This window comes from Trichosurus vulpecula, chromosome 7 (assembly GCF_011100635.1).
Source record: "Trichosurus vulpecula isolate mTriVul1 chromosome 7, mTriVul1.pri, whole genome shotgun sequence".
Taxonomy (NCBI): Eukaryota; Metazoa; Chordata; class Mammalia; order Diprotodontia; family Phalangeridae; genus Trichosurus; species Trichosurus vulpecula.
Window position 1 is genome coordinate 227,883,439 of NC_050579.1, and position 10,530 is coordinate 227,893,968.

At 38.4% G+C, this 10,530-nt stretch overlaps 1 protein-coding gene across 3 annotated transcripts in view; it reads left to right on the plus strand.

Annotated features, from left to right (window-relative positions):
• The window catches only part of CILK1 (ciliogenesis associated kinase 1), a 99,594-nt gene extending 94,567 nt beyond the window's left edge, over positions 1-5,027 (plus strand). For all 3 annotated transcript variants that reach the window (XM_036766666.1, XM_036766667.1, XM_036766668.1), the window contains one exon: positions 976-5,027. In XM_036766666.1, coding sequence (XP_036622561.1) covers positions 976-1,130 — 155 coding nt within the window. In that variant the 3' untranslated portion in view covers positions 1,131-5,027. The remainder of the gene's footprint in view (positions 1-975) is intronic.
• The last annotated feature ends 5,503 nt before the right edge of the window (positions 5,028-10,530 follow it).

Genomic DNA, 10,530 nt, shown 5'->3' on the forward strand with positions numbered 1-10,530 from the left:
AGACCCTTACCAGCTCCGTGCCCTTGGGCAAGTCACGTAACCCTGTTTGCCTCAGTTTCCTCATCTGTAAAATGAGTTGGAGAAGGAAATGACAAAGCATTCCAGTATCTTTGCCAAGAAAACCCCAAATGGGGTCACGAAGAGTCGGACATGACTAAAAAACAACTGAACGGTAGAGATGCAATTGAGGGCTGTGTGATGCAGGGGCATCCACCCGCCTCCACCTTGTGGCTACTTGTGAAGTGGTTGAGTTGCAAATCACTTAACCTCTGTCTACCTCAGTTTCTTAACTATAAAATGGTGGAATATTATAGCATCTGTCTCCCGGGATAGTTCTGGGGATCAAATAAGATAATGTTTGTATCGTATTTATTTATTATTTGTGTTTTTGTTCAATCGTGTCCGACTTTTCGTGACCCCAAGTCCTTCTGTCCTCCGCTCTCTGTCAAATTCCGTCCAAGTTCAAGTTCATTGTTTCATGACATTAGCAACCTCATCCTCTGCTGTCTGCTTTTCCTTCTGCCTTCAATCTTTCCCAACAATGGGTCCGGTCATCTCACTATGTGGCCGCAGTATTTAAGCTTCAGCTTTAGTGTTTGACTTTCCAACGAATGGCCTGAATTAAATTATTGCCTAACTTATAGTAGCCATTTAATAAATGCTTGCTTCCTTTCTTTCTCTCCCTCTTGAAATTATTTTGCCTACATCTTGTATTTAGTCACTGTGTTCATGTTGTAACCCCCAAGGAAAATATAAACTCTTGCAGGCTAGGACCCATTTTGATTTTGTCTTTGTATGCCCAGAACTTCTCCTAATTTGGTACGCACAGTAGGTGTTCAGTAAATTGTTTATGTAAATTATTTAAGTAAATTATTATGATACATTTGTTGAGTACAAAGAGAGCCGAATAAAACCAGATTCTATTTCTTTTCTTTCTTTTTAATGGTCATCATTCACTTTTTTTTCTTTTTGCAGGTTATGCTTCGCTGAAGTCTGTGAGACCTCACCATAATCGACCCCTTTTCCATACCCAGCCCAGAAGTACGCCAGGATTATTGCCTCGGCCGCCTGCAGCCCAGCCAGTCCATGGACGTACTGACTGGGTTTCTAAATATGCATCTCGACGGTGACAGACGTGAAGCACTTTGCACTGAAAAGCAAGAAACTTTTCATCAGATAATTATGGTGAAAGAAACTATCTCACCTGCAATAAACATGAGAAATGATAAGCAAAGGCCTCTCCCCAACATATTATAGTTATCTTCTGCAATCAAGATATTTCGATATTCCTTTTTTTTAGTTTTTTAAAAAATATTCATTTGAATCCAATGTTGTACCTTTTTTGTACAAAATTATTTTGTTTTATAACTGGGTCCTATTATTTTCTTAAAGAGCAACATTTTGTATATAGGAGATTACGTTCTGGCATTTTATACAGGAACCTTTATAATGAACTTAAAAAAAAACTTTTATTTTGGGAGGGTGTCCAGGTAATATTTTATACAAAAAAAAAGAAATGCAGTGAAACTAATGCAGTATTGCAATATAGGTGCAATTTAGAGCTGTGTGATACAGGGGCATTCACCTCTGCCTTGTGGTTATTTGTGACATGGTTAACTTGCAAATATGGTACATTAGGCACATCTAGCCTGCTCTGACAAACTAACTTGGTTTTAGTACTCTAAAAGTGATTCCTAGCTTTCTCAGATGCCCTATTTTCCTTGGTTTGAGTTTATAACACTATGATTCCCCTCTCCTAAAAGTATTATAGTATTTCTTGAGTTTCATCTTGAGAATTCTCTAGCATCCTTTGAAATTATTGGAGACACCCTAAGGTATTGCAAAGTGAGGTTTGGGGATCACTGTAAGAGACCTTCCCATTTCCCTTTCTATCCGTTTTTAAAACAGATTAACCTGCAGGGAGAAGTAGGCCGATAGATAATTGTGCACACACAGAGAATTGAATTTTTGATGAGCAAAAGCCTGTTTAATCTAAAGGCTAACACAGACAATATGTTCTTGCCTCATAATGAGTGCTAGCAGACATAGCCAGTGGTGCTTCACTATGGTGGGAGATCCCACCCCCACCAACCATTCCAAATAGAATTTTACATACATTGTATATCTCTAGGTCTGGTTAGGACTAGATAGCATGTAATCCCACCGTCCCTGCCAGATACTTCATGGCATTCTGATCGGCAGCAAGGATTTGGGGCTCTGATTTGTTGGGAAACCAAATTAACAGTAATGTTAGTGTCAATAATGTGTCATATTTGAACTTAACCATTAGTTTCTCTCAAGCAAAGGGAAGAGAAACTGTATTTGTCTGGCAGAGGCTGTTCCTGGGAGAGGAATGTTTACAGCAATATTAAAAATGACAAAGCTGGTTTATGGGCAGAAAACATAAAAGGTGAAGACCTATTCTTGACCCATCTTTGTAGGACTTTTCTGCTCCCCTACTGGCTTTCCCTAAGGGCAAAAGGGAAAGTTATTTCCAATGAAAACAAAAATATTTATGGTTATCTGGGTCCATACCTATGATTCCACCCTCATACGGAATTCCCAGTACAGAAACTCCCTTCACAGAGACAGACTAACGACTTACCTCATAGTCAACTGCCTGAGGCCACTCAACCAGTGGGGCAGGACTTAAATCTGGGTCTTCCAAATTCTAAAGCCAGCCTCATGCTGCCTCTAACAGAACCTAGTGATTTCAATGTTTTTGAAGCATTTGAACCTGATTAACATTTTAATAGTAAGTGAACTCAGATTCAATACCTAACTATTCCTTTTCAGATCTCCCAAGCTCAAGGGTCCCATGTTATAAATTGTTGTTTTATTGTATCAAGTTACAGCATGAAAGAATGACTAATAACTTTCAAAGGTTCCTAATTTCAAACTGGGAGTATCTTATGCACTTACCTGGCTCAAAAATTTGTAGTCATCTATTAACCAACCTTATGCTCTTTGCCGAACCCCAGGGAGTTCAAAAAAAACAATTTTTTTAAAAGCACATAGTGGTTATGGGTTTGGTCTTTGGACTGTTATGTTTTATTGCTGGCAAACTGGCAGCAAAATTTAAGAAAAGAAATGATATATATGCAAGCACACTTTGCAGCTGCATTCATTCATTTTATTGTATTGTGTAACCAGTGATTTCTTAAAGCAACATGAAATGTGTTTTCTGCAATGGCTTTTTTAGTATACTAGCTAGCAAATATTTATTTTCTATCCTACATCATTACAAAAATCCTGTTTACATGAAAATGAGCATATTCTGATTTGGTGGGGAGAGCTGTTTTCACATTGTAAACAGAGACCCTGGGAGATCACAAGTAAGACACGTACCTTATTTCCATCAGGCTCTAATTTATGTTGAATTCATTGAATCTTATCAATTCCAAACATTGGATATGCCTGTTTTCCAAAAGGCCAATTCTCATTACAGAACTATAAAAATTTTTGTATGATCTGTTAAGACCGACCTATAAGAAATTTTTTTTCCTTTGTTCTTTTTTTTTTTTCTGTGTCCATTAGAAGTCCCAACAGCTTTCCTTGGCAAAGCCCAATGAAGTTACCTGCATATGAGGGATAGAGCTGTTGCGTAGAAGGGAAAACAATGGTTATTTAGCATTTAGAGTGACTATCCACAGACTTAAAGTGCTTTTTTATTTGCCAAATGGGGAAAGGACACACTGTGTATTCCAAATCTGTGTAGCAGAGGCAAATGATGACTATTTCTCTTAAGTAGAAATGAATAGCTGCACATATTTTTAGCTTTTGTTTTAACGATATTTATTTATGATGCAAGGACACTAAAAAATACAATGATGAGCTTGGTGGTATTAATGTGTGGCTATACCTCAGCTAATCACTTTGAAGGAAAAAGCACAGTGTACTATCATTAATGGCCACAGATTCAGCTCTTGTACTATGTCCAAAAATGTCCAGAGACAGTTTTAAACGCAAATGCAGGCATATCCCTGCTTTAAGAAGATCCAATATTTGTAAAACCTGGATTTACTGAGAAGATGAGTTAGTGGTAGTTGGAGTTGGGCGTGTGTGTGTGTGTGTGTGTGTGTGTGTGGGGTGGGGTATGGTGGGAGATAGGGAATGACTTGTTTTGCCGTAGGCTCTCTTTCATTAGCCTACCACCCTTATACATTGGGGTTATTTAGGGAAATTGTGTAGACAACCTTTACTCACATTGCCGACCTCAATCCCTCCCCACTTTCATGGTTAACAAAATCAGAACCTGACCCTTGATTAATATTTACATGCAATTCTTCCTTTATGTGATTTACTGTTCTCACTTTGTCTTAAAAACTCAAATATAGGTCATGGCAGGAGAGCTTCCGCACTGTGCATCCTTTCTAAACAGTTTCCCTCATAGAAATTATACCAGTCAGTCATTGCTTCGTGCCATTTCTAAGAAAGAACGCAGGCTGTTGGCAGCTGCTCACTATGTGACCAAAAGCAATATGTTCACGAGAAAACATTTTAACACGCAAATCTTTTATATACTTTGATGCAAACTGTAGCAACTTAGATGTCCAATAGATGTTCTTGAGTTTTTAAGGATGATTTTAAAATTTCCAACTCAATGTACTGTACTTTTGTATAAGTTTATGTGAGGACCTTCTTGTAGATATGTTACAGAAGCTGAGTCAAGGGGGAGCAACGCATTAATCCGGAATATCATTTTTCCCTGCGTGCCCTGTGCTAATTATTTTGAGCTAAAAAAGCGGATATGATGGCTTGAATCCAGGCCTCACATCAGTTACCCGGTCAGTAAGACCATTTGATTACCTGATGACTTACAAAAAAAATTGAGTGAGATTATATTTTTAATGCAAATAAAGAAACAATTAAAGGAACAGAGGAAGGGGGGAAATAATCATTTGTGGGGAAAGCCCACAAAATCTGATACCCCACTTCAAAGAATGTGTTGTATGGCCATTTAAAAACACCCATTAACTTTGTGTAAAGAAAGTTTTCTTGGCCCAAATAAAGTTACTTTTAAGAAATGTTGGTTTAAGGGTTTTGTTTCTGTATTGGTTTTCTACCATCCAAGGATGAGGTTGATATTTTATAATTTTACTATTGCTGCAAAGTTCATCCATGATTTTAATTTTCTCTTTGACATTGACTCCCATCACATTTACACAGTAAAGTTGCCACAATCTGCAGGTGTTTCTCCTCTATTTGGGAGTTTCATAATTTGACTTTATTCAATCAACATTAAATGCCTACTGTGTGCCTGGTATTGTGCTCGGGGGAATACAAAGAAAGGTGAGAGACAGTCCCTGCTGTGAAGCAGTTCACAATCCAATGGGGGAGACAACACGCAAACAACTATGTACAGACAAGACAAATTGGGGAAAATCAAGAGAGAGCAGCTACTGCCGTTAAGGAGAAATCTGTAAACTCTCATAGAACATGGGATTTCAGTTGAGATCTGAAGGAAGACAAAGAATCCAAGAGATGGATAAGTAGGGAAAGAATTCTAGGCATGTGAAGACAACCAGTGAAGATACTGAATAAAATGAGCCTCCATTTATATTGATCTGTGAAATGATGATAATGGAGTGAGAGGGAATGTCTTATATGAGGAACAGCCAGGAAGTCAATGTCACTGGATTTCAGAATATGCCAAGGTAAGGTGTAAGAAGACTAGAAAGTTCAGAGGGGGTCTGGTTTTTAAGGGCTTTGAATGCTAAATAGAGAATTTTCTAAGTGATTCTGAAGGCAATGGGGAACTGCTGGAGTTTACTGAATATAAGTGTGTGTAGCATGGTCAGACACACTTTAGGAAGATTAGCCAGCTAGAAGACCTCAAAAAATTTACATATGTGTGTGTATACATGTAAATATACATATATACATATATATTTTTTACTTTTGAATTTATTTAAAAAAATTCCAAATTCCTCTCCCCCCGCTCCTCCCTCATCCATTGAGAAGGCAAGTAATATTAATATCAATTATACATGTGAAGCCATGAAAGACATTTTCATGTTAGCCTTGTCGCAAAAAAAAAGTCAAGATAAATAAGTGAAAAAAGTATGCTGAAATCTGTAGTCAGAGTTCATCAGATCTCTCTGGATATGGATGGCATTTTTCTCTTGAGTCCCTTAGAATTGTCTTGGATTACTTGTCTTGATTAGAGTAGCTGAGTCTTTCCCAGTTGATCGTCATTACAATATTACCGCTACTGTGTACAATGTTTTCCTGGTTCTGCTAACTTCACTTTGCATCAGTTGCTATAAGTAGAAGACTTTAAAAATCTGGTTCAGAAAACCTACTTTTTATACCTTCTATTATATGTACCCTGCATCTTCCTTGAGGGTGGCCCCCTGAAACTGTCTATATAAAGTCATAGCTCACAAGCCTCTGATATTTCCCTTTCATTCTAACTAGAGGTTGCATTAATTCAAAACAAATGTTTTTAATTAAATACTATTGTTCAGTCCAGTCCGACTCTTCTTAACTCCTTTTTGGGAATTTTCTTGGTAATGATACTGGACTAGTTTGCCGTTTTCTTCTCCAACTCGTTTTATAGATGAAGATACTGAGGCAAACAGGGTTAACTGACTTGCCCAGGGTCACCCAGATAGGAAGTGTCTAAGGCCAAATTTGAACTCAAGATGATGAGTCTTCCTGTGAACTACTGAGTGTCAGAGGCCAGAATTGAACTTGGATCTTCCTGACTCCAGGCCTAGCATTCACTCTATCCACTGAGCCGCCTACCTGCCCCTAAATTAATTTAAATCATATAACAAGGTAAATAAAAAGGAGAATTCCCCTTCCCTCTTTCCCAGCTCCCCTCCCCTCAATAATACAGGGGCATGCTGCCATCGGTTCCCATGCCACTAGTAGGACAGGAGAGAGAACACAGGAATTACTGGGCAAATCTGTCTTAGCATTGAATCTTAGTTCAAATGTCTCTTGCCTGGATCTACCACCTTCCCAGCTTTTCTGTTCTGGAACCATAATCATCAGTCCTGACATTGCTCCTGGAAAGAGTGTAACCATCTACTCTCTCACGGCTCCAATCGCTTTCTTGGGTAACTTTCTGAAACAAAATTCTCCTTCCCTCACCCCAACCCAGATGCCAGGCCTAGAGTCAGAAAGACTCATCTCCTGATGTGATTCTTGACAAGTTACTTAACCTTTATCTGCCTCAGTTTCTTCAGCTGCAAAATGAGTAATAATAATGTAACCCACCTCCCAGGGTTGTTGTGAGGATAAAGCAAGATTATATTTGTAAAGGTGCTGCTGGATGGCTCAGTGGATAGAGCACTGAGCCTGGAGTCAGGAACACCTGAGTTCAAAATGACCTTCAGACCCTCACTAGCTGTGTAACTGTTGGCAAGTACGTTAACTTCTGTTTGCCAAATGACAAACCACGCTAGTGTCTTTGCCAAGAAAACCACGTGGACTGCATGGATGTGCTGGGACCCATGGGGTCACAAGAGTTGGGCACGACTGAACTCCAGCTATTGCTCTTAAATCCTGCCCCTTGGGGCCAAGGAAATCAAGTCTACTCTGTCTTCCAGCATTTCAAATACTTGAAGGCAGCTAGCTTGACACTCACTGCTAAGCCTTGTCTACTCTGGGCTAACCATCCCCAGTTCCTTTAACAACCCTCGTGTGGCACCAGCCCTCCCTCACTGAGAGTGCATTTTGTTCCCTATGCTTTCCCAACGGGCTATCTTTTAGTCATGTGTTCATGTCACACCCCCTTATTACTAGATTGTAAACCCTCTGGGTGCCGGAACGATTTCATATGTACACCTGGCAGCTGTCCCAGTCCCTCAGACGGGTACTGTGCATGTGGAAACCATTTAATCAAGGTTGAACTAAATTTGTTGTTGAAAGAATGTTAGCTAATAGATTGATATCAAGCTGGACAAAGATTGCCAAAGTGCCCACCCTTGGGCCCAGGTTCAATACATATAGACAAACATATATATGTTAATCATTTGCTTGGATGAAGAACACAGGGGCCATTTTTTAAGTTTACAGATTCAGTAAATTTAGTAGGGATATTTAATGCTTTAAATGATAAAATCAGAATTCAAAAATCCACGAGTTAGAACAGGCCTAAAACTAAGATGAAATATAATAGGGACAAAGAGGAAGTTCTATATTGGGATTAAAGTAAAAACCAACTGCAGAAGTAGAAGATGGGAAAGATGTAACTAGATAGCAAATTCACAGAAAAAGACTCAAATGTTTTGAAGTTGTATTTGTGACTGGAGTCCAGTTGGTCATTGCTAAAAAAGAATGCTGTCTGGGGTTTTTAATAGATGTATAGTACCCAGAGTGATAGAGGAGATGATCTTTGCCTCAGCCCAGAGCAGGAGTTCTTAACCTTTTTTGTATCATGGATCCCTTTGGCCATCCAATGAAGCCTATGGACAGACCTCTTCTTAGAAAAATATTTTTAAATAATTGAAGGAATTGCTAAATTTCAGTTAAAGGTAAGTGAAAGTAAAGATATAATTTTTTTTCCCCATACCTAAGTTCACAGATGCCTTGGAATCTATCCATAGATCCCAAGTTAAGAACACCTGATCTAGAGAATGTACCTATTTCTGAGTGACGCATTTTAAAAGAGATTAATATTTGAGGAAAATCTAGAAGAGGGTGAACAAGACAGTGAGTTTTGAAACCATACTATGTTGTTCAGTCATGACCCCATGGATCAACTGGAGTGGTTTGCCATTTCCTTCTCCAGTTTTATGCAGGCAGGGGTTAAGTGACTTGTCCAGGGTCACACAGCTAGTAAGTGTCTGAGGTCAAATTTGAACTCTGGTCTTTCTGATTCTAGGCCCAGTGCTCCTACCACTTCAGCAGCTAGCTGCCCCATACCACAGAAGGAATCTTTTAAAGGAACTGGGGTAGGTCTGCCAAGAGAAGACTTAAGATAAACAGAATTCCCTTCTTCACTTATAAATATATACTTCAGACTCCAATGTCCATTTCTGTTCCTCTGACAAAGCCTTGTTCAAATGCTGACCCCTCCACAAAGTCATACCTGACCATAGAGTTAGGCTTGAATGAGACCTTGGAGATTGTATCGTATAAACCTTTCATTTTAGACTGAGGCCCATAAAGAGAGAGGTTAAGTGTTTAAAATTTTCCTCTCCAATGATAAATTAGTGCCTTTCAACTTTTGGACTCTGATCAAGGCACATTAAAAGTGACAGAGAGGGAAGAAGGCCCAGTTTGCAGATTGTTTATTCTGTTTTGCAATAAACAAAAGGAAAGCCACTATTGCAAAATCCCTTTTTTTTTTCCCTGATTGCAAAATAAGATTGAACAAAAGAGGAGTTGACTGCACTACATTTGGCCCTGTTGTATTTCTTTTGGTAACTCCAAGCTTTTCCCTGAAACAAAAAGCTGGTCTTTTTATAATTTTCCTTTTTAAAAAAAATCATGAACTTGACCGATATGAACATATGCAAAGAAAACCAGAAAAAGATCGTATATGAAACTATGAATGTTTCTTTGATTCCTTCCCTTCCTTTCCCATATACACATATACAGATAGCATATATTGTATATGTGTATATATACACATATATACATTATTTGTTTGTATATTATTTATTTACATATGTGTGTATACACACGCATTTTCAGTCTTTTATAAACAACAGCCCCTCCACAGGCAAAACACTGGCTATTTTCCCATGGACTTTCTTTCATCGTTTTGTCCCCATGTAAATTCCTTCCTATGATATTAGTAGAGAAAAGAACTCCAGATTTAGTTAGGAACTTCCTCTTCAGAACTACACAGACCTACATGCTTATTTCCTTTCTTGCAGGACTGTTCTTGGAATAAATAAAGCTAATCGTGATCATACTCTGCCTGAATCTTCTCTTTTCTGAGCTAAACCACCTCGTCCCTTCCACCTTTTCTCATTATGTTTCGGCTTTGACACTTGTTATCTTTGCTACCCTCGGTATTCACTGTAGAACGCGAACTTCCCTTTTAAAATGTGGCTTTAAACCCGCACACAGTGACCCAAACGTAATCTAACGAATACAAGTACAGTGTGTAGATAGCAAGTAGGGGAAGAACTAGGAACTCCGAGAGGGAAAGAGAGGAATGAACAGTGAGCCTCTAATAACTCTGATTTAAAACAGCATAATTTTTAGAGCCTTACAATATTAGTGAAGATTTAAAGTAGCTTTGAAAGAAGCTTAAATCTGCCTCCTTGTGGCCAAAATCAACTTCTGCTTTGAGGTTTTTCTTGTTTTCGTTGAGAATTTTAGCCATGATAGATAGAAATTGGGTTTATTCTTTTTACTTTGTTTTTTTAAAAAAAGAAAACTCGTCATTGCAGATTAAATCACAAGGTCTGTGTATGTTTCTGGCTGGGAAGTGACTAGACAAGTTAATTTGTTAGATATTTTGACTTTATTGGATTTTTTTTTCTTTTAAATTACACTAACCGTTTCTACATTTCATTCCTTTTCCTACATAAATGAATTGGCGAATTGCAGGGTTCCGGGAAT